General features: G+C 44.2%; 1 protein-coding gene across 27 annotated transcripts in view; it reads right to left on the reverse strand.

Moving 5' to 3' along the window:
- The window catches only part of FBRSL1 (fibrosin like 1), a 503076-nt gene that overhangs the window by 73118 nt on the left and 404758 nt on the right, over positions 1-25200 (reverse strand). For 20 of the 27 annotated variants that reach the window (XM_031506234.3, XM_077787189.2, XM_085592728.1 and 17 more), the window contains one exon: positions 22379-22432. The exons of the other annotated variants lie outside the window; for them this stretch is intronic. In XM_031506234.3, coding sequence (XP_031362094.1) covers positions 22379-22432 — 54 coding nt within the window. The remainder of the gene's footprint in view (positions 1-22378; positions 22433-25200) is intronic. 27 annotated transcript variants of the gene reach the window in all.

A 25200-nucleotide genomic window follows, 5' to 3' on the forward strand; every position in this document is an offset into this window, starting at 1 on the left:
CGGCCACTGACAATGTTTCTAAAACATATTTGCCTAGTATCTATCCTAAAGAGTGGGAGGGATAAACTGAGAGATCAACTGGAAAAGAAAACCTTCCATATACAAGGCTGGTTACAGTCCTAAGGCTGTGGCAGCTGGCCAGACAGAAAGCTCAACTACTTAGAGGGCACAAATAAGGAACTCTGTTGTTTTTTTTTTTCACTTCTTATTTAACCCTCTAACCTTTTGACTCTGAATCATGACCACTGACTCTATGACTTTACACTTTCTAATACAGTAAGGCTCAGGGCTGGCACTAACAGAGTCACTTTCTTTCACCTGCTCATTCCTTACTTCAAATATAAACATTTTCTTTAGCTGTACAAGAGTGGAAGAGATTTGTCAAGAGTTTTCCAAACAGAAAAAGTCACTACTGTTCCAGAAGTCACAGCTAAGACACTCCATTGAAATTCAGCTAATTGCCAGCATTCATTGCCTCATCTGTATCCCTTCCTTTGCTACCTGATCTCTCCAAGTCCTTGCAGACCAGGTTCTTTTAATACACTTCATCACACCACATACTGAAGTGGATGCAGACAATTGCCACAAACACATCCTAACATGAATCTGCAGCAACCACTGCAAAGTATTCAGTTCTTTTGTGCTAAAATGAAGAAGTCCAGGGTGGAACTGGGGTCATAATGCATGGCAGCAAATCCTTCATGGTGTGCAAGGTCATCAAGTATGAACACCAGCTATAGGGCCAGGGCTTGCATCAGGCACATGTGTTTTCAAGGGCCCATTTTATCACTGTCTCATAAACCTAAATATACTTTTGCATTGCTACTGCAGCATTTTGTGTTGGATATTTCACATTTACCTGGGCTACAGCCAGGAGATCTAGATCCCTTCATAACAGGGAAGTAATTAATGAAGAAATACAGCTCTATCAAAGCACTCTTTGTTCACCTCCACTAGTACAAACATACACCTGATCTCAGCCACTGCTTATCTGTTTCCCCAAAACATTTTCACACAATGGAAAGAAAAGCATGGTAAAATAGAAAAAATACTAAGCTACCCTTTTCCCAGTCTGAAGGGAGTGAGCCATATCTGGCTTGCCTGAGTTCATATCTAGGTGACCTCTGAACCAGAGCCAGACTTCTGAGATGACAGGTAAGAATTTAGACACTTCTGATTCTGAGACAGAAAAAATGAACACATTAAAGGTGTTGTGGCTCAAACGAGATACCAGGTTCCTTCTATCCCTCCTTGGCAGATGGAAATCAGAGTTCTGTGTTCTAAAAGCAGCAGCCATGACCATGGGTTATGGTTTCAAACATGAATTAAGTGACCTATGACTGAACACGCTGCCTGCTTCATTATCTTGCCTATGTATGGGGTTTGAAAAGCACTATAATCAAATTCACTTTTATCTTCTCTGCTTCTAGATTTCAAGTTCTTTTACTTCAAACTGACACTTACTCTGGAGACTGTTCAACAATACATGGCTAAAGCCTCAAGACTCTGCTGTCTCCAGAGGCAAAACCCTTGCACAACTCTGGCAGTAGAAAAATGACTCAACTTGCAGACTCTGGGGACTTTGGGGTTGAAAAAACGACAAACCATGCATGAAAACACTGTGATCACTCTTTACACATTTTAAAGCAGGGAGACATCACAGAACAAAACTGAAAAGCCAACAAGAAGAGAGTGCAGGACAAGGAAAGTACCACAGCTACTAAACAGGTACCAGCACTCCTGCACCTGGCCTGAAGACAGAGTTACACCTCCAGCCCAAACAAAATGACATCTTTAAATCAGAGAGATTTTGAACTATCTTAAGGCACAGATGTCATAAAAATACGAGGCATGACTCTAAGGTCTCCAAACACTGTTTGAAACAAAGATTTTGCTCTCTAGAGTAACTTTAGGGAGCTTTGTTGTACATTCTTGCCAAAGCATAAAAGCCACATAAACCTGCTGTTGGGTAGGTAGCCAGGAACGATGCCCCACAGTAACCACACCTAAGACATGCTTCAAGAAGCAGCAGTGAAAAGCAGGGCACAAGCAAGCAAAAGGGGCATGTCAAGTTGATGAAAAGAAAAAAATTTGGGCTATCAGATTCAGGGTTTGGGATTATTTCACATTGTACACAGGAGAGGCTTGTGAGCTCACATTAAACACTGACACAAGGAAGTGATCCTGCAATGCTTTGGGATCTTGCCTTGGAGGGAGCAATGTGGGTGAGCACAAGGCGACCAAGAGAAGCACATCCAACCTTTCCCTGGTGCCTGGGCCCCAGCTCTGGAGGGAATGCCAGCACAGGCATGGGACAGCATGTTGTGCTGCCAGCGTGGCTGCACCTCTGCTCTCTTCAGAACCCCAGAGATTGCTGCAGGGACCTTCCTCACTACACAGGGACAAACTGAATGCACAGAAACATGGGCAGGGAAAAAAAAAAGTGCCTCATGAGACAGGAGGGGCAGAAGCTCTCCTGCTGTTAGTGCCTTGGTGGGCAGTGAATCCAGTGCTCTGCACCAGAATGAAATGAAGCCAAACTAGTAAGAAACACGGAGCATACAATGGAGCACTGCTGCTGAGATATCCAAGAGACCGAGCAAGGTTTAAAGCTCACAGATTAGAGCACAGTACAACATGACAGAGTCAGCAAGGTACTCCACTGCAGAAGTGACTCCAACCTTGACATTTTGACTTTGAAATTCCTGTTCAAATATGGGTTTCTCTATAGCTACAGAAGGAATGAAAAAGTTTCATAACCACGTCCCAAAAAAACCCCATTTGCAGCACAGAATACTTTTTTCCCCTACCATGTTTGTACAGAACCTAGTGTGGCAAAATCCTGGTCTGCCACTCAGGCCTTCAGGTACAACTAGAACACAGAGAGTAATAAAAACACCCACCCTTGAAACAACAGTCTTGAAAAAAACATTGCACTTGGTACTGCAGATACCCCTGAAATAACAAGAAAATGCTACCATTGCACCAGGAGGTTCTGGAAATATTTAATGCTACTTTTATGAACCTGGGTTTAGTTTCATTAGCAGCCCAGACATGTGGTAATGAAGAACCCATTCAATTCTCCATCTCTGCTAGTGGTACACTTCATGGGCTCATGGAAAGCACACATAAAACTCTTATTTCTGACAGGAATGGACACATGTGTGCATGTCCCAGATTTGCAAATTGCATTGCAGCTAATGCAGCCTTCATGTCACTCAACTGCATAGCTTAGAATTTTACATTTTAATTTTTTTGATGTCTGGGGAGATTAAAATGAGAACTGGCAGCATGTACAAGGGATACTGCACTTTGAATGTCTTATCTATAGTGATTCAGGCTTCCCGGAGCTCCAGATGAAGCAGGTTTTTCACGATGGAAGAAACCACATTACATTGCTCCCTAGGAAGTGAAACAAAACAATAAAGGACGGTTAATCTCTTCTCTAATTCTGCTCTGTGGGACAACTCCTTCAGCAAGCAGCGCCTGGCTGTATCTACCTGGGAGGGGGTCATTTTACTTCGGCTTCCTCTTCTGCTTCCCTCTGTCCCTGGGAGCGCTCTGTCTCCCTGCTGCATCTTTCAATGGCTCTATCAGAGCTTGCACCAACTCAAGCGTGAGAAGTAGCTCTGGGCCCAGCAGGGAGAGGTGGGGGAGTGTGTCTGTGTGTGCCGCGGGGGGGGTGGGGAGAGAGGGGAAGACGAGGGAGGAAATGTTATTCTGTCCTTTGTCTTTTCAACAATTTCTTTTTAATGCAACTTGCAGAGCAGCATATAATTAGGGGTCTTGCAGAGCAGGCTTAAACTCAGGAGTAACCCTTCTAACGACCTCGGCAGCGGATAATCAGGTGCGCGGCTGTGGGGCGCAGCACGGCTCCCCACCCGCCGCGCCGCTCGGCCTCGTAATTAGAAGCCTCCACACTCCGCTGCATAAAGGCAGATTGCAAGGACAGCGTGAAGCCCTTGTTTGAAGCTGGGGGCACAAAGATTGCAGTGCCTCTGATGGATGGAGACAAAGACTCCGATACTGGAACGCTTCCAGCAGCCTCCGAATACTCGCTGCGTTTTCTGATGGACATTTTCAGGATTTCTTAGAGCGGCAAGGTTTATTCTCCTGCTCCCTGCCACCCCCACCACCCCCCCACCTCAGAATTCCTCCACAGATCCCTAAGCCAGGGATGTGGATGTGCCACTGTATGTGCACACGTCTCCAGAGATGCTTCCACGGTTGTGTGATGAGAAAAATGCATTGCTCCCTTTCCGCCATCTATTTTTGTCAGTTCTCATTCCTGACTGGGAAAAACATGGTGACACTTGAAAAATGCTCAGAACATGGGGCTCCATCCAACCCCCCTCAAAATTCCCAAGCTAGAATGGTGTTTCAGCTAAGTTCACACTGATTTGAAAACGTGGTAGCAAGTACTATGTTTAAGTTATAGCTGATGTTAGTGTAATTCCCCTCAACACTTCAGCATGAATAAAAAAAAATCTCTTCTTAAAATCACATCTCCCCTTGCTGATCACAACTTGCTTTTCTCTATTTACATAACTTTAGGCACAGGACTAAATGAAAATTGACACTGCAGTGTATCCTAGCTACAGGAAGGAAAGGGGAGGAGGAAGAAAAGGATGGAGGACAGGACCTTTGGGTGAGAAGAATGTAAGAGAGTGAGGGGAGTGTCACTCTCTGTCATGCAGCCTGTTATAAAAGTCACTGACTTCTATTTTACCCCAATTTCACCAGCTTTTTGCATCTTCTGAGCTGCTGCCATGACTTGTTTGTGGGTTCCTCTGCACCTGACCCTCCCCAGCAATGCTGCAGCTTCTCATCCCACTGCAGCAGCAAAGCAAATGAGAGAAAACCAAACAGCTCAGGCAACTTGAAAACAGCACAGCAACAGACTGACAAAAAACAGCAAAGCCAAAAGTGCTTGAATAATAAAACTGAGAAAAAAAACCCAGTAGAGCCACTCTGAAACTGAATTGCCAGACAAGCTCCCTTGGAAAGAGCATAAGAGGCAGGTTCAGGGAAGAGCAATATCCATAAGGCAACACAGTGCCAGTGTTTTTTTTCCCTCTATTTATAATGACAAGTTAACAGGGGCTGGAATAGAACAAAACATGGAAGATTTTCATAGGAAAAATCAGGACACTGTGCCAAGGATGGCTGCCCTGAACTGAAGTTATCCATGAACTCACATTTGTAGGCACATAAAACCTAGCAAGATCATTAACAAGCTAACAAGAACCACCAGCAAAAGGAACATAACCTGGATTCACTGAAGTGTTTCATTCTGAATAATGAAAGGGCAAAACCATCCAGACACTGAGTTGCCACAGCTAAAAAAATAAACTAACAGAAGATGCTGTGACGCACACCTTTTCCATACCAGTACAAATGCTGCTACATCAAAGTGGTCTCCATCCTCCAGTCTGTCTTGTGCTCTGCCCACTGTTCAAAAAGCACAGTAATTTCCTAAGTGCTACAACATCCTCCAGAAAAACGGACTGGAACAAACACTGTACAGCTCAGCTCAAGAATTTCCTTTGTCCCTCTGCACAGACTCATTAAACCACTGAGCTCCATGACCAGCCCACTGTTCTTTGGAAATCAGCAGTTTCAAGGAAGCAAGGCAACCTTAGAGTGTGGGATCTGCAAGGACATCTCTTGACTCGTGACTATTTCTCATACACCAGGGTTTGAGGAGATAAACTATGGGTAGTCCTGATTTGGCAATTCATGCCAACCTTGAACTCTGTATTGGTTTTGCTTTGGTTGGCAGCATACAGGGACAAACCTGTTTATGCCTTCTCTTTGAAACGATCTTAACAAGCTTCAGATCTACTTTTATGCTGGTTGTATCACATATTTCAGCAAAGAGGAGCATGGTTTCATCACATGGCAGATCTGCTCTAATTTTCTGCAGCAAGATGTGTAGTCACCTGAACAAATCTTTTCACCAGATCTTTCTGGGGAACTGATGATGAATACAAATTTGGGGAACTACAAAGAAGTAAGCTGTAGAGAGCTTTTAAATGTTTACAAGCTGATCCAGATCTGTGGCATTCAAAAACTACGTAAAACCACCTTCAGGTCTTCCAACTTCTCTACAAACAGTTAGCATAAACTATTTCATAGATCTTAAATTTATTTAAGAAAGCACCTCTGCCAGCACCTTTCTTCCAGCCCAGTTCACACTCCCGGCAGCTCTGCTCCCAAGAGGACATGCAGTGAATCCTATCAAAGCAGTGGGAGAGCCAGCCTGGCCATGGAGTGTACAGCCCATTTTGGCCTGGTCAGAAGAAAGGCTCCTGCCCATTGTGGAGGGGCAGGGGAGCAGTCCTTCTCTCCTTAGCCCTGGCTTGTGGGCTCGGAGCCTCTCAGAAGAGCAGGCCTTGTGATTCATGTGCCTGTGCTGCCAGCAGTGAAGCCATGCAGGCAGAGCTGGCACAGCTCCTGATGACCTTGGAGATGTGGCTCCTCGGCATCAGGCGGAAACGTACGAGATCAGACAAGGAGGAGAACAGAAAGGGAACAAGAGATTCCAGAGGGCTCTTCTGCCTCTGAATCTTGTTACTGTTGACTCCTTTACCGTGATTAACTCCTTGACATCCTCCTTCTGTGACAAGTGGGGGAGGACAGACTGAACTCGGTGATTAATTTATCAGTGAATTGCCTCCTTCCCTTTCAAACCTCGCCCCCACTGATGATCTTTATGATTTAGCACTACCGCATGAGGGGTTTACAGCCTGACACAGGTTTGGCAGTTGTCACTTCACCACTGAGAAACTCCATTTGGGACACTGTATGTTCCTTCGACAGACCTGGTGGTAATAGTTTGGAAGCTTCAGCCTACCCCACAAGCTCTGCGTGAGGAAAAGCAATCTCCTCCTGAACCTCTTGCTCAAATGACAGTAATTAGGGAATCTCATCACTCTAGACCTGGAGAGGGAGGGGACATTCATGGTAATTGGAGACATTATATGAAGCCACACTGTGCTTATAAAAAAAAAGAAGAGTAAAACCACACACAGAGGAAACCAGCCCCCCTCTCCCAACCTGGCTGGCATTTCCTGAATAAACTGCCTTTTTTCAGGCACATCGTGTGCTTTTTAATCCTGGAGACTACTGGAAGGACTCCTGCAGCCTGATTAAGTGTAATGCAGTGTAAAAAAATAGGAAGGAGGGGGAAAATCCTTGGAAAGGCAATCGAAGTGAAAAATCTATCAACAGCACGAGGCTCCAGTGGAGCCAGGAGTCCTGTTCTGAACATGCTCTGACTTCCCAGTCGTTTGCTCTGCCGGACACTCCGGGGACCCCAGCACAGCAAACTACAATTTCTAGTAAATATATCCCAGGGACACAATTAGTTTTTCAGCTGGGGGCATGATAAATTGGTCATGCATAATTCAAGGCCAGCACAGGCTGAGTATAAACTGCTCAGTGGCAGCTTCCAGCTCCCTGACAGGAGAATGCAAATGTGCTGCTGGCGCAGGGGCTGCACCTCCCTGCCTGCTCCCCTGCCCAAAGATCACTCCAGCCCTTCCTCCTGTGCATCTCTGGGTGATTTTAATTTCACAGCCATGTATCCATCACTGTCCAATGGCCTTTTGGGACCCAATGCACATTGTTATCACAACAAATACCACTCTCTGCTCGATCTACTCTGTTTTTTCCATATGCAGACACAAGAGAATAGTTTTGGCACAGAAAGAGGCCAAGGGACTGTGTGGTCTATTGTCAGCATTAGATGGCCTGGGGCAAGTAATTTCCAATCTGCTTCAGTGTTCCCTTCTACACAATGGAGATAATTCCAACCACACAACTGCAGAGTTAGCGACACGCTCAGTTTGGAGTCTGATAAAGGTCTGAGAGATCCTGAGGATGTGCAGCCTGCACTAACAGCAGGGTCAAGTTCTCTGAGCTTATTTTAGGTATCTAAATAAATACATCTGCCTGCTCAAAGCAGGAGCACAAGAGAACTCGCTGCTTCACAGAAGCTGGCTTAGTGATACATGAAGTGAAAACGCCAAAGAAACTTTGAGAGACCTCCAAAATTATGGCCCCTCAAGTTTCTCAGCGCATTCCAGTACATAATGGGAAATTCTGCTAGAAAAATCATTACACTAACACTCTCAGATACAGCTATGTAACTGAAGGTTGACAGGCCTTTCACCAGCTGCAGTTTTCCTATCTACCAAAATCACAAAACCACTTCTCTGGATCCTTTGCCATTTTCTGGCATTTTAAGTCCAGTCTGTAGAAAATATTCTCAAAAAGCAAGGCTGAAATGGCATGGGGCATTAATAAGAAAGATTTTTTTAAATTTTGGCTGTGTGTCTGCAGATAAAAAAGCCCTTTAATTTCATGGTCAGTCCACATACCCAAAGAGGTGAGTTTGATTAATCTAATCGTGAAAATAACCCAAGTCTCTCTATTTTAACAGAAATACTCTTTGGGTTTTTTTCTGAGCATAACTCTCTTGCACAGAGCAGGGTTTTCCTTGAATGAGACGAAATAAAATCCAAGCAGAGATACAGAGGGTACAAATCCATGGAGCACAGATGTTAGCCATGGTTAAGATTGAACATCCTCATTTACTGCCAGTACTCAAAGTAACCCTATTATTGAGTCCAGGAAAAAAACAAACAGTAAGGATACTTTTTTCTTCCAATTTAGCTTTAAACAAGTACTTCTTATCCAAAGAGTCAGGACCCTTTTGGCAAGACCACCACAGAGGAAATCTCAATGCTCAGCTCACTGCAACCCTGCTTTGAAAGGGCCAATGCCCTCTGTCAGCCCCTTGTAAGAGATGCTCTCTGTGCTCTTGTGACCAAGCAACATGTCACCTTCTGACATCCTTTGTGGAGAAGGTAAGAAGTCTAATGTAGCTGAACATTTCACTCGGTTTTTCCGTTCTTAACTAAACCAGTGTGCACCTGCGTGTACATACGCACACATAATTATCTGAAAAACTATTACAAAACTAAGTAGGCCAGACTAAATTTCATTTTGGACTAGATTAGTGCTTCAGAAATAAACCACATATTTAAGAGAACTTCCAGAGTTTTATATGATTCAGCAAGTCTGTCTTGTGTGGACACATTCACCCCTGAAAGAGATCCTTCAATGACAAACCATTTATGAGGCTGAATTACACAGTCAAGGATGATGGTGCTCCCGAGGCTGAGACATTTGCAGACCGAATCTGAAGATTGGATTTTGGTCCCAGAAGGTTTTTTTTAGTCACAAAGAATATGAAACTCTGATAGTTTCTGATGTTTGCCAGCAGACTTTTGAGGAGCTGGTGAGTGCAACAATTTCACCAACAATTTCAAGTGATGCCAAACTAAATTCTGGGCTGGAGCATAAGCCATTACAGAGCAGGAATTGAGGGTGAACTGAAGGATCAAATCACTCATTCTTGGTACGAATAACACTTCCTGCAAGACACCAAGCCCCTTCCTTTCCCAATTAAACAAAAAAAATATACAAACCTTTTAAAATTTAAGTAGTGTTTCAAAGGTCAGCTCTGTTCACATCAACCCACAGGGATTACATAAAAAAACCACTCCACCAAGAACAAAATTTTTATGTGAAAACAGCAGGGACAAAACAGTGCTAATGAGGATTGTTCTTTTTACACATATTGGTAGGCTTTTTATCTTCACACACGAAAGTCTTCTCCATTAAGACAAAATTTCCTGGCACGCATGACACACTAATTGTTTTCCCAGCTATAAGGGCTGCCCATCTCACAGCAACGCATGGAAACATAGAATGGTTTGGGATGGAAGGGACTTGAAACCCCATTTAGTTCCAGCTCCTTTGCCATGGACAGGGACATCTTCCACTAGACCACACTGTTCAAAGCCCCATCCAGCCTGGCCTTGAACACACTTAATTCCACCTGTAGGAAAAATGTGTGCTCTCAGCTGGGCAAGGTAAAAATAGCAAGGAGGAAGCTTCAAGATGCCACAGCAACACAACACTCCTCTGGGATACCACTGCAGAAGACTGTCCATAAATATGGTGATGTGTGGAGAAGCAATACCTGTGTAGTCACTATCCTGCAGACAGAATTCTGCATTTCATTTACACAGCTCATATCTACAACACACAGTAAGTGGAGCCTCCCAGGCATTTACAAGGCTAGAAAATTAAAACTGCAGTTTGGTCCGAAATACTAAAAAACCCTTGGTAGTTTCATGGAGCCGAGAGCCTCTGAGAGAGGCTGAACCAGCAATTCCTTCCTGAGTTTCCTCTGGAAAAAGATTAGAAGAACATTACTTATAATATACCCATATGCTTTGTTTTGCTTGCTTTTTGTTTTGCCTTTTAAGAAACTTCCCCTCCAGAATATTAAAAGTAACAAATTTTAAAATTTTTTTAACAAACACTAACCTCAGATCATTAGCCAACCTGGCAACAGACCAGAGAAAATTTATAGCCGACGTGCAACATCAGCTTTCATCCAGAAATGCTAATTTCAGTAAAATGAATAGTGTGTGGGCTTTTCATACTGCTTTGCATTTGGCTCCTCACAGCCCTGTTTAAAGCCTGGGAACCGGCCATATAGTTAAACTGCACAGATGTTCAACAATCTGTACTTGTGTTAATTACCCTAATGTGAGCAGAAACTCAACAGATCCCTGCTAATGAAGGAGAAAGTTTTCCAGTGTGACTACCGTATGTTTCATTGTCACTGTATTACCAAGCTTCTCCCCCTCCTTCCCCTGCCCCCCCAGCTCCCATTCTCTGCAGCTCCTTTGCATTCACATCACCCTCCTACCTCAGCATGCATGAATTGGACCAACTAATGACTGTGTATTCGCAACATGGCAGACACCATTAGGCTGATCGGAGGTGCGGCTGCTGAATTTTAACAGGCGGTTTTAAACAAGGTAAGAAAAACAGATTCATCACGCTCCCGATTCTCCCATCCCCACCCATCTGCCATTCTCCTGCCCTTGCCACTGCTCAGGAACACTCACGAAGTGCAAACACACTTCCCCCTCCATAAAACACGGGCGGCGTTAAAAAGCAATGCAAATAGATGTTGCTGGGCAATTACTGCGGTGGGAGCCCAGAGCCAGGGGCATCCGGGAGGCCAGGCTAATAGAGGCTGGGCTAACCGAGGCTGGGCTAATGGAGGCCAACGGAGGCCGGGCTAACCGAGGCCGGGCTAATAGAGGCTGGGCTAACGGAGGCTGGGGATAATGGGGGCCAATGGAGGCCGGGCTAACCAAGGCTGGGCTAACCGAGGCTGGGCTAATGGAGGCCAACGGAGGCCGGGCTAACCGAGGCCAGGCTAAACAAGGCCAGGCTAACCGAGGCCAGGCTAACCGAGGCCGGGCTAACAGAAGCCAGGCTAACAGACGCCGGGCTAAGCAAGGCCAGGCTAACCGAGGCCGGGCTAAACAAGGCCAGGCTAACCGAGGCCGGGCTAACCGAGGCCGGGCTAATCAAGCCGGGCTAACCGAGGCCGGGCTAACTGAGGCCGGGCTAACCAAAGCCGGGCTAACCGAGGCCGGGCTAACCGAGGCCGGGCTAACCGAGGCCGGGCTAACCAAAGCCGGGCTAACCAAAGCCGGGCTAACCGAGGCCGGGCTAACCGAGGCCGGGCTAACCGAGGCCGGGCTAACCGAGGCCGGGCTAACCGAGGCCGGGCTAACCGGGGAGCAGCGCGGGCTGCAGGGAGCAGCAGGCTCTGCCTCGGCGGGCACGGGCAGTGAACAGCCGCGGCTGAGCCCTGGCCAGGAGCGAAAGCAGCAAGGAGAAGCCTCAGCTGCACACAGGAGGTGAGCCAGGGCTCTAAAGGGCACGACGGGAAGGGTAAGGCAATGCTCAAGCGATCAGTGCTGCCAGTAGCAATGAGCCAATACTGCTGTGCAACTTAACCCAGCATTAAAACATACTCGACCTCCGAAGAACTGCCTTTCCCACTGAGGTTCTCACTTTCTCTTCCAGCGTCTGTCTGCTCCGCTCCCTGCTGCCAATCATCACCTCCAGCCACCTCTCTCAAAGCAATCTGCTCAGCAAGCAGCAGGCAAAGGGGGCTGGGGAAGGGCAGCTGACTTGCCCTAGTAAGTCCCAGGTGACCTCTGAATGATACCAGCCCTGCCTGAGCCAGAGTTCACATCTCCCAGGTGCCACCACTTCACAGTCAGGCCAGTCTGCACCAGCAAATTGTATTACAATGACCCTCATGGGAGCAAATGTACTCGCCGTGCTTGACTTGACTGGCAGACTCCCACCACAGAGGAAAGGCGGGGAGGCAATCAACTTTGCTCATTTATTAGATCCACCCTGCTAGGTCAGCCTCTTTGTTGTTCACAGAGCCAACAACTGCAAACTCAAAGATGGGGCAGCAGCTGCCATCCAGAGAACTCAGCAGGTTTCACCCACACTGTTCCACTCCTCTGCTCAGGACTGGGCACTTGCTGCCAGCTCTCCACCCGACAAAGCTCAAGCTCCCTCTCAAAAACCTTGTTCTTCATGAATTGAGGAGACTGAGGAGAAACAGCATAAAAAGAGGTAGGGAGGGGATCCAGCATAACCCAGAAAGAGGTGAAAATTATTTAGAGAGCACTTGGCTCTTTTCTCCTACCTCTTCATCATTAGCACTGGAAGCAACACAGCTGTCTAATGGCAACTTCAGACACCCATGGGCCAGCAAAGCGACATTTTCCACACTTAAATAACACTGAGCTGATTTAATTACTGCACTTAATAGTAACAAAAGATGTCTCAATTTAATCTTCAAATGGCCCTCCAAGATCAAAACACAGCTGGCTGGATAACAAGATGGCCTAGGCCAGCAAACAAGTAGGTCCAATTTGTTCAAGAGCTGCATCCACTCCTCAGTATGAAAGGCCAAGGAACACTTGTGTCGAACGAATCAAAGGAAGCAGCGCTCCCGTTGCCCCCTCCCTCCCTGCCCAACTTCTGTTGTAGAGAGGAAAAATAAAAAGGCAGCTGATTCATGGGTAAAGAAATGCTACATGATAAAGGAACAAATAATTATGTTTGGGAGAGAAAGAAAAGAAGTAAGAATCAAGATTTAACAGGTTTTGCTTTTATAATCCTTCAAGATGATTAGGAATGAATGAATCAGATTAAAATCACACGGAGACAAAGGAAGGTCTCTAACTCTTTTGGTTTTTCTTTCCATACTGGACAGAAAGAGATGGGTCATTAAGGAAAGCCCTCAAGACACAGCTACCTACAGTGAGGAACAACCAAGCTTCTTTTTTAAGCAAGAAAAGTAGGGGAAAATTGACCATTTACTTCTAATATTCTCTAATGGTCCATACTGGGCTGCGATTGTTACTTTCTGCAAACTATTCTAAGAAGTGTCCCTCTCTTAAGCAGTTTTCAACGCATACTCCAGCTAACACAACAGCCAGGCCTCTGCAGGCATCTTCCAGAAATTTTCAAGCTATTGCATGTTCCATTACAGCTAAACACAGAAAGGTTACAGACAATATTTCTGCTACTGCAACAATTTCTACAATCCTGAGTGGCAGGGAAGTCTAAATAAGCTCTTGTGATACACCTGGGATGTAGCTTTCCAACTCCCCTTTCCAGCTAGTGAGAGCACCACGAGTGGCACACAGCTCGCATTTCTGACCTAATTTTATTAGCATTAATTAAAAACAAGTTTGCTATAAACCAGGTTGTTGAGCTTTGTGGGGTTACTCTGGATGAACAACAGTCTGTGGGATATTGTTGCTGAAAGCTTAGAACGTTTTCTCTACTAATTTTTCCTTAACTTTTTCTCTTGATGGAGAACTAGGATGAGGCAACTAAAGTGTGCCAATTTTCTTAGTGCCTTGGATTCATATTTCTGAGGAATATGATTTCTTTGCGTTTTGTTTTTCATTAAATACAGAGATTATTTCATAAACAGCAGTTCTTAAACAACAGATGATGTCATTGGACACTGCACCATGAATGTGGAAGACTGGGGACATGGGGAAATTCCCTCCAACTCTGGTAACTACCCACTCCTCTCCCTGGACTGTGACATGACACAGGAAAATAATGTCCGTGCTTACAACAATCAGAGCCAGACAAACCACTGGTTTGCCCAAATACCCTGGCAGGAATGAGACATCTGATCAGAGTCACTGAAGTAGGAGGGGCTGGAAGAGGTCCTGTGGCTCTGTCTCCTCCTCAGCAGGGCTAAATCTATGTTCAATTGGGTTTTAAAGGGCCCAGGTTATCCGAGTCTGCATGCAAATTTCAGACTAATTCCTTCATTGTTTAAGTACCTTTCTTTCCCAGTGACTTTGACCCTGGATAGCCCTGTATTTCCAAAACCCCATTATTTTGCAATAAACTGCTGAATAAATACTCATTGCTTCAATTTACAATATCCCAACTGATCTGTGTTCAAGCTTAGGGACCAAACCTACATACTTCAAACTAGTTGGGTTCAGACATTTGAATGGCAAGTACGAGTAAAATTTCTCATCTCTCTGCCCAATTGGTTTCATTTAAGCACAACTGAACCTCATCTTAAAGCCACTTCCCCAATCAATTTAAGTTCTAGATCAGTAACAAGAGATCTCGAGGAGGCACTCGCTGTTGAAGCTTGAGCAAGTGCATGTTTCCAGTTTGCATGTTTGTTTAAGTAAGTGACAAAGATGGAGGGACCAAAAGCAATTCCCTTAACTAGAATTCACAAGTGCAACCAAGTAGAAAATCTCCCGCCTGCCTGTGAGGAGGGAGTCAGACGTTCTCAAAGGCTGAAAGGCGGCTCTGCTCAATGCCGGCAGCGCGCACAAAGCGCCGTGTCTGGAATCCTGACCCCGCTGAAGTCAGCAGCAAAATTCCCATAGATTTCCTCAGGGCCAGGATGTTCAAACCTGTTCAGACAATTCATAAACCACCATTTCAAGGGCACACCTTCGCATGAGATTCCCAAGGGCCTTTTGAGTTTTGACTTAAATGCTTGGATTATTTTTACAATTCCAGTTATGGGTTCTTTGTTCGCAGGGAGTTAAGCAATACAAAGAACACAGCCAGAGAACAATGAAGGCATTACCATGCATGATTTGTCTTAAAAAAAATTCTTTTTCTTTTCATGAAGTTATAGATCCAATTTCAGTCTTTATTATCACTTTGCCATGTGAGAAAGTGGTTCTTAATTTTAATAAAGGAAGGGAGCTTCATATTTCAACAAGAACTTAAATGCTTCCTGCAATACAGGAGGTGGAAAGCTCTTTTGCTAACAGTTACCGCAGGCCAGATTTATGGAGGGAAAGGGAAATAATCTGCCTACACCGAGTAAATAAACCCTGTCTAGGACATACCTAACAGTGGGCAGTAGCCCAAAGACATCTTGTCCGATGAGATCATTTCTGCCCCCTCCATTTTAAGGGAAATTAAGAGCTCGCTCTGCCAAGCATATATTAACATTTCACTTATCACTAAACTCGAGGTCCAAGCAAGTACATATGCTACTGCAGTCTGTGGTGCACGACTGGACTGATAAAAATCTTTCCACCACGTTAACCCATCTGGAGAAAGAGCCATATATGAAGCTTTCACTAAGATTACTAGATAATTATCTTCCTCAAATCTACTTTGCCCTTAGAAAGGAGTCTGCAGTATATCTAAGGAGGTTCTCATCTAAAACTTAAATGTATTCTATTTCATGTGAAGAATGACAAGTTTACCCAATTCACAAAAGTGTCTCAATTCAGAAAGGCTTGTGTAGTTTACCTTTGAAGAAAAGCTACTAGTGGCCCACCATTCCACTGTGTGCTACTGTAACAATTTAAAATCAGAAATGCTACTTGGGTTTGGCCAGCCAAACCTTCAGAGCTATTCCAGTTCGAAATTATTTTCCCCAAACATGACCAATAGCCCTATTTATTTTACAGCCTTTCCCATCAGACTCTGTTTATGTTAGCAAGGGAGCCATAATACCAAAATCTACCTTTAAATATGGTTCTCACTGCTTAAAATTAAATATAGTCTTGCAAAATGGTTTTAAAATTTTGTTCCATCTCTGTTCTGGCAAAGGAAACAAAGCCAGTTGAAACCTCAACACCAAGAATCTGGTTTAAACACAGCCTATGCTGGAAGTGAAATAAATATTTGATGAAACATACATTACTTAGATGATCTGTGACCCAACTTGGGCTGTGACCAAAAGACCTGACCTGGGCTGCAGCTGCACGTTCATCCAAAGGAACAGGACTGTGGACAGTGCCAAGACTCCAATTTTCCACTCGAGAACCTCAAGAGGCACAGCCAGGTGAGGTGCCTTGCCCATCAAGGGCGTGCTGGAGAGGAGCACACAGCATGGGTGGGTGACCTGGCCACTGGGACACACTACCTGGGTGCTTTACATACTGCATCAGCACAGAGGGGCAATATGTTATTTGTTGCATGTGTTATTCATTGCTATTAATTCCACACTCTGAATCTCTGTACAAGGAGAGAAAAATAACCCTAAGAACTGAGAGCCATGTATGGAACACAGTCCTACTGAGAGAGGACTAATAAAAAAGTCAGTAAGACACCTCCTAGCAAATTTCAAGCCAGAGCCAAAGACAGAAATGGAGAAAAAGCAGCAACAACTAGCATTTTTATCTTCCAACTTGCTTGCCTCCAACTCTCAGCAAAGGGATTTAGCTGTGATAAAAAGGGTTGCAAGATACCCAAGTGAGATATGGTGGTTTTACGATTCTTTTCAGGTAGCTGAGTATGAAATCCCTGCCCCTTTTTCTCCTGGGGCCATTCATCTTCCCCAGGTGATGGAAAGCCAATCTCCCAGCAGGTGGGTTGCTCTCACAGACCTTAATGCTTAATTGCCACAAATCAATTCCAACCTTGATGCTCAGGCTGCTGCTACCCCATCCCTGTTTCCAACCCTTTCTCCTCACACTGATTGCAGCCCAGGATCCTCTCATGTTACTAAATCCATCTTTGGACACAGCACCCAGGAAAAGCAAAGCTCCAGCTCCAGACACTGCTGCTGGCTGTGGCCAGTGCCGTGAGCTGACCTTACAGAAGAACAGCCTCAAAAAAAAATTCAGCTTTGTGTCCCATGTGCACACACACATGCCTTCTATTTTATTTTTTTGTTCAACTGGAATTAATCAGGAATGATAAACACTGTTTGTTTCCTGAAAGCAGCAGTGGGGGGATGAAATATGCCTCTTAAGCTTATCAGCTTCAGTGCCACTGAAGAGAAAGCTGGCTTCTAAGCCCAGGGATAATGGGCTGTCCTTTCAGGAAGGTATCAGAGGTCTCAGGAGAGGGAGACAGCACAATGGTGTGACCTTCAGCTAATAAAGCCCACCCTAGAGTCCAAAGAAGCTTGGGGAATATTGACAAAAGTTCATATTTACAACGGCCTGGACTCTTTCCAGATACCATTACGAGTCTAGAGAGCTGCAGCCTCTGTACATACACTCACACAGGCTTTTATTCTGCCTCCTCCTTTCTTTCTTTGTTCCCATGCTGGCAAAAAAAAAAAAAAAAATGTTAGCCAGAAAATGGCAATTCTTCTGCTAACAAGGCTCCAGCAGCATCCTTCTTAAAGAAGAGTTATTTAAAATTTCAGTTTCAACCTCAGCCCTACCATCTACTTGAAGGAAACTCAAGGCCTCTTGCAAGGATTCTTGGTGCACCATCGTGCTCATCAGGAAGAAAGCATATGTGTTTTTGTGGAAAATCTGCTGATTTATTTATAATTTTTCAAACAAAAAGACAGCCAACATATTGTAAAATGAGAATGTTGTTGGGTTTTCCTTCAAATAGGCACTGGCAATCAATGCAGCCTGTCAGAAATACACCCCAAAGCATTTTCAGGCAAACTGATCCCCCCCAGTCTGCCTTGTGGTTGGCAAAATGACGTTTAGCCCATAACTGGAGTGCACAGGCATGACTAGAATACAAATAACAATAATATTTTAAAAATTGTTCATACAGTGAAAAGAGCCCATTTCAAAACATAAAAACTGTTTGAAGCTGGAATTTCATTTTTCTGCCTCCCAAAATAGTTCCAAAACAAATATATAAAAAAAAAAGGTTTGGAGGAAATCTGTTTTCAAGGGTAATTTCACTGAAATCAATATTAAATCTCTAAACATTTAATGGAAATAACATCTTCAGTGACAGAACTATTCTGACCGCACTTTCCAGTCCAGCTATATGCCAGTCTGCCATTTTTATTTATCTGCTTCGTAATTCATCTTTGCCATCCTGAAACTAATCCTGTTAGGGATCAAAAGGGATCCAAGAACTGGAACAGGTTAGAACTTACCCCAATAACACCTTCTAAAAGATGCCTCTGTATCGTGGTGGTCTCGTTTACCACGCCAGTATTTGACAGGCAGGAAGAGGGCTGAACAAACATCTATGAAGACCACACACTTCTTCTCACTTTTGCAGCTTTTTTTTTCCAGTGAAGAACATGCTTCCATCAAGTGCTACAGTTTCATCAACTACACAGGCTCACAAGCAGTTTTCCAATTTCCTAGAGTTATGGCCCAAGCAGGCATTTTATCCTTTCTCCTTAATCCCATCCAACCATATTTGCTATCAGGAGAGTTCAGGTGATGGATTGCAGCCTGTCTGAATCCAAAGTAGTCAAATTAGCTATTAATGTTGTGCTTAATGTGCTCACACAAACAAGGTCATTGGTTGCATCGAGACTAATAGAAGATGACACACATTGGGACTGCACAGCCCAGGAGACTGCAAACAGGATGAAAAAGTCTTTGGTTTATTGCCACTGCTTCAAAATCAAGCCTGGTGCTACAGACATCCCCTCCGTGCTCAGCAGCCCAACTGGGATCCTCTCACAGCACAAACCCAGGGGAGGAGCACTCAGTCCTCCATCCCTTCAAACAGAGGTGCTATTAGCTCAACTGCAGCCAATTTTGATCCCTATCGAGATTAACCATCTTTTCTCCTGGCCCCCAAACACTGCTCCAAATTACATTCATCCTCCCTCTTGAGGTGAGCTAACAAAATACATCAGCAGCAAGCAGCACTGAACTCAGGAAGTGGTGTAACATACCCGAAGAAAACCAGAAAGAGTTAATAGTGCCATCAAAAAGATTAAGCCATGTTCATCTTGGAAAATTACCAGCTAATTCATCTGTGGGGAAATACTCCTCAGGACAAGTAGGAAAAGTGAGAGGTATTGGGTTTCTCCAGCAGGAACCTGGAGCTCTGCTTGGAAAGCTGGACCCCACTAGGGCAAAATACCCATTACCAGCACACTTGAGGACACAGGGACATAGAGAAGACTGCTCAAGCAAAATAAAACACCATTTTCTATTAATAAGAGAAGGTGCTACACATGATAACATGAAACACTTGGAATCAGCTTAAATTTCTCTATGCACTCTTTCAGGGATGAGAGGTGACATCTGGCTGCCACCAGGGCCCTCTCTAAGGGCTTTTCATTGCCTAAACCTCTACACCAGCACCGTTTTAATAATTATAACAGTGAGTTCCTATTGAGAAGCTCCAGAAACAACTATGTCTGGCAGTAATTTTATACCTGTTTTCCATGGCAGAACCCCCTGGCTCTCAGGAAACCATGGGCTATTAAGTATATTCCAGAGAAACAGGCAGATCCAGGACACATCTTCTGCTGCAGTGGATGGGCAACTGCTTTGAACTGCTGCCCTCTCTACTTCCAAACCACAAACACTCAGAAAATGCCTTGCTTTTAGGGTACAATTTAATAATGAATATTGGAGTTATAAGGCTGAAAAAGCAAGCTCCATTCTGAGAGGGGGTAATAATCCCACCTGTGGCTGTTCCCAGCAAGCTCTCCTGCACCAATGGGAAGCATAAATGGCCTGCTTATGAAGTTACATTATATGGCACAAGGCTTTGTCTTTCTTGAGTGAAGAGGTGAAAGACAAAAAAAAAAAAAATTCAGAGCTTGAAACAGCAAAGAATTAAGCTTTAATATCAGCCAAGCTGGTGACTGGATCTCAGAAGCCTGTTTCCCTCTGAATTCCTCTTTGCTGTTGTGACGTGCTCACACTGAAAATTTTCCCCCGAGCAACTGCCTGACTAAAATACAGCACACCCTTACCATAAAGCCCTTTGTTAAAACATCTTTGCCATAAAGCTGCAAAACCTTGGCTCCCAAGTACATTAAATCGTTATAAACCTGCCTTGGTTTTAACCGCGCAGTATTTCAAAACACAAAGCGCTTCTTCTGAGAGACAGCACTTTAATGAGGAGAGGGGTAAAATATATAAACCAAACCTCATTATAGCATAATTTCCAGGAGACAAGCATGCTGTTATAAAAGGAATCCATGGCAATAGCATTTCACATAGCTTGAAGATTTAATACTTTTAAACAGCCACCGCTACTTTCAGCCTTTGGTGGTGTTTTGTTTTGAAGGTAAGAGAAACAACCAAAATTATGGGTCCACTGTCAGCTATGTGTTTTATATTCTGTAAATTGTTGCAAATGGTGGATTCAACTCTAAGGCATGCTCAAAAATGTAACGGAGTCAGTAAGAGACTCACTACAAGTTACTGTGTATACTTTTTCCTTTAAACCTCTGCATTCTTAAAGGTTGTTGCTTTAAGCACAACGATGCAGCATGGACAGGGTAAATTACCCAAACCAGATCCAATTCATACTGCATCGAAAGTACTTATAATGACACAGCTTGTTCATGTGTTAGCAGTGAAGCCAAAGAAACCTATCACACTACAAGAAAAATCTGTAGTATTAACAGACAAATGAAAGTAATGGATATAACGCCATTTAATACCACCTGTCAGATAAATCAGGGTAACTGGCACATCAAAGGGACTGCAATTAGTTTCCAAAAATGAGAATACTCATTTTTCTTTAAATCTGAAACTTGATTGCTTTCTACAAAATGACAAGTGGATCAGCCTCCCCCAGCCAACGAGAAAAATGTTACTGGAGAAAACTGTTCATCCTAAGAACAAATTATCTATCAAAGGAGCCTGCTGAATTACACTGGTCTACAAGACTTTTAAACTTAATCTAATAAGAATTGCCATTATTGATTACAGTTCTTCCACATTAGTCTTCCAGTTGTAACTTCTGAAATGAAAGCTTAGCAATGATTAGGTATTTACTACAGTCAGTAGAGAGAAATAGTGAAGAAAAAGATGATCGTAAAGGCCACCAAAGAAACAACGTATCTTTTTTTTTTTTTGAGAGAAGGAAAATAAAACAAGCAAAAAATCCCAACCCCCACCCCCCAGATAATCCCATCCCAAACCCAACAACAAGCAAGGGGAGATGCACTTCATGGCAGCTTTGACTTAAAGCACATGTAACACTGATTGATGGATACTGAAAGCAGAGACACCTGTGGAAAATTAAACCCAACCAAGCACCAAAACTGGGACAGTTTTTTTGTGTTTCTTGGTCCTACTTTAGAAAACTACGCAAGAAAGATCAGAATTTAAGGAAATTATAATTTTAGCTACTTTCACAGATCTGGGTCAACAGCCGGGTAAAAGTTGACCTGTAATTGATGCCTATAACCTGGTTAGGATAAGCATTTCCTCTTAACACTTTGCTGCGGCTTATGATGAATGATGTTCTGGACTGAAGGGTGCTTATGCTCCCTGATTACCAGAAGGTTCAACACTTACTACATGGCTACAGCGATGGAGTGGCACTTCTGACTGCAGTTCTCAGAGAGGTAGCTGAACAGAACACAACACACCAACCCTTTTCTTAAATCCAACATCCATGATTTTGCCATTGAAGTCCTGTTTCCGAGGTATTCTTTACAATTTTCATTTTTACTGCTGTGACTCTTGTTTCCAGGTTTAGAGCAAAAGGATAATAGATTCCTCCTTCACCGTCATCACTCTCTTGTAAATCACAAGAGATGTTTCCAGCTCTTACCAAGTTTAGCATGGCAGAAGACAGCAGGCTGGACAAGTCTGAGGCAGCATGTCAGCACACAAATTATAACAGGATGTCTGATGTTAAGGTAAGCCAGCCTAGCACGTGCCCTCCCTTAGCTCAGCTTTAATATTTTTCTGCCTGGCTGTGCAACTAAACCTCGAGGAAGAAGACAGCTGCAAGCAACTGCACATGCTACTTCTGTTTTACAATCTTCTCACTTCCTCCATTAACAGCTGAGGGTTTGGGGTGCTAGAAACAAGAAGACTTATCACAAATGTGCAATGAGACCCTGAGCTAACAGGTTAGCTGACATGGAACTGTTAACAGTGAATTGGCTTGGAGACAGTGGGGGGAAAAAAAAAGGGAGGAAAAAAAAGGGAGACAGAGTGAGAGAGACAGAGACAGCAACCAATTCAGCTGCAAGAAATCAAGGTAAATCAGTCCCAAGTGCCCATGTTGGAGAGACTTGATCGCATACCTTGCTTGTTATCAAGGCACTCCTGATACGAGTCAGCTCCAGTTCCGTTGCGGTCTACAGACAAAACAAAAAGTTTCATTCATATCAAACATAAATATTAGAAACGTCTCAAATGGCAGCCCTGCTGGAGCAACACGTTAGGTGCAAACAGCGCTACTGCCTTGGGAGGCCACACTGGTTGGCTGACAGAACCTGGGAGTGCTTACAGACAAGGTACAACAGACTGACACCAACCCACTGTGAGAAACTTATTTTAGTCCTGGGCAGGAGGTGCTCCCAGCCCTGCCCATCTGTCTCCACACTGCTGACGGCAAAGGGGAGGAGATCACAGCTCCAGCTGCTCCCAGTTCCTTAAGCACATGGAGGACGGAATACTTGGAGTTAAATCTATCATTGCACCATCCTATGCAAGCTCTGGTTTGAACCAGCAGAACCCAAACTATGATCTGGAATAGACTTCTCTGTGGCTGGTGGTGCTGTGGTCCTCTTTGGGTTTTGGCTGCTACATTGTATTAAAGGCAGCTGAAGATACAAGAACATCTTTCCAAATATTACTTTTCCATGGATAGAATGTTACTGTAGGTGCCACTGGAGTTATCTGACTCAGCAGGGAGCTGGTGTATGCCCTGAAAATGGGAGAAGCTAAGGCTCTGTACACGTGTGCTCCACACAGAGCCAGAAACAGACTGCTCCCAAAAACATGTGTGGTCACACCTGGCCTCTCACATCCAGCATGGATATCACCTAACAAAGCCCTTCGTCTGCACCAGAGGTTCAGTTAGATCTCATCACCTGTGGTAAAAATGGTTTCACCTGCAGGTGAGCAGAATCAAGTTACAACATGGTTTGGACCTCAAACGCAAACCAAAGAATTTCCCAGCACAGCTTCTGCTCCTGGTTTACAATTCAGTTCAACCACAAAAAATGCCTGGATGGTCCTTGAAAAAAAAATTAAATACTTCTGTAAACCCAGGTAAACTAATGTTCTTTCAGCAGTTTACATGCACCTTACACACTGTGTTACATATGAGGACTAAAGCAATTGAGCCCATGAGGTGTCTGCACAACCTCTCAAAGTGAGGTTTGCTACATCACATGTCTAAGAATGCACCTGGTGCTATGATCAGTCCTGTGTGTAACTACCAGACCATTGTCTCAGGTCACCCATGGCACACACTCCTACCACAGCAATGGCACTGGAGACAGCTGCTCTACTAGAACACATCCATGAGGTGATCACGATTAATGAAGGAGCCACTCCACTAGGCTGAGCTGGGTGGCCAGGCTGTCAACAGCAGTATTTCAGCATCACCTTCCAGAGCACCAGCACAACAGCAATGTGCTTATTTCTTTCTAAAGATGCTGTTCAGGGCCAGAAGTTTATATTGTTCACAACAGAAAAAAAAAAGACACTAAGGAGAGCCCTGCCACCCAGGCACCTACAAACAACTGCATTTCTATACCTCCAACAAGCAACTGATCCTCAGCTATGAGGGCTTGCTGGCATTATTCCTGTGTGCCAAACATTCCCACATCAGCTGCCCCTTTTATCTTTGCTCAGCCATCAACTGGTGATGGCTTCTTGAAGAGGAAGAGATCCAGATCCGAGTTAAAAGGCCTCACATTCAGCAATAGTATTTAATGAACAAAGAAGCAAAAATTGAAGTTGCCCCACTGTTTGTGTTGTGTAAATCGCAGATAATAGATCTCCCTAATCCTAATGAGGCCTTCCTATTAAAATCTTTATTAGCTTTCAGTTCTGCAGATTGCCCAAAGGCTCATCAGTTTCCCTATCTCTCAGTACCAAGATCTGCTTTAACTTTTACAAATAGCTCAAAGATATTTCTCAGCTTATCAGCATTGCCAAGCAGTCTGTCTTATCATTACTATTGCAGATAAAATAAATGAGCTCACGATGATATGAATAATGGCATTTTCTGTAGGCTGGTTTCCCATTACATTTTCAACAGATTGTAAACTTAAGCACAAAAGAGAAAAAATAAAAAAGAAGACAGTATGTGTGTGGGGGGGAGAGTGGCTTTTTTTTCCCCTTCCCATTTACCTTCAGTGCCTTAGAGCACAGGCTGCATTTTTAAGCTCACCTGATGAGAGCTAGTAATTAATTTTGAAAGGGAGCAGAAACACCTCAGCTCTGCTTTCTCTGAAGACCAAAACCCCAGTTACTTCTGGGATGTTTTTTCAGCTGCATTTATTGGAGAGAAGCAAGGGCTAAACCACGCTCTGCCTAATGAAGCCATCTTCATTAGTTTGCTCCTTTCCCTCGCAGCCTAGGAATACCAGTCAGATTGGGAATTGAAATCATGAAAAGCAACAGAACTGCATTTGAATTAAAAGACGAAGCTACAAAGGTCTCCGACGGCTGCTCGGGGCTGATTAGCGTGAGGCACCATTGCGGCACAGAGCGAATTTCGCAGCGCGCGCTCGCGGATGAAGGCAAAGCGTCCGCGGGAGAGCCTCGCACGCCTCCGCCTCGCCTGACAGCGAGCAGGGAGGTCATGTTCTGGCAACCATTTTCTGCCTGGTCCCTGCAGCAATCACTACAGGGTTAAGCGCTTTTCCGCTCCCCCCAAATTCCTCGCCCTGTCACCGTATCAAGGTTATCTATTATTGGCAGTGACAGGTGAAAATTAATCTCCTAATTATTTCTCGCTGCGTAATCTGCACTGAAGGAGGAACGTAAAAGGATTACAGTACACCCTCTACGGAAGGCTTTGCTAGAAAGCCAATCATCCAGGGAGATAGAGGGGATGTGGGAAAGAGATATTTATGACGGATTTCCAACCATTTTGAAGGCGGAATGC

This window comes from Lonchura striata, chromosome 15, assembly GCF_050655825.1.
Source record: "Lonchura striata isolate lonStrDom1 chromosome 15, ASM5065582v1, whole genome shotgun sequence".
Lineage (NCBI taxonomy): Eukaryota > Metazoa > Chordata > Aves > Passeriformes > Estrildidae > Lonchura > Lonchura striata.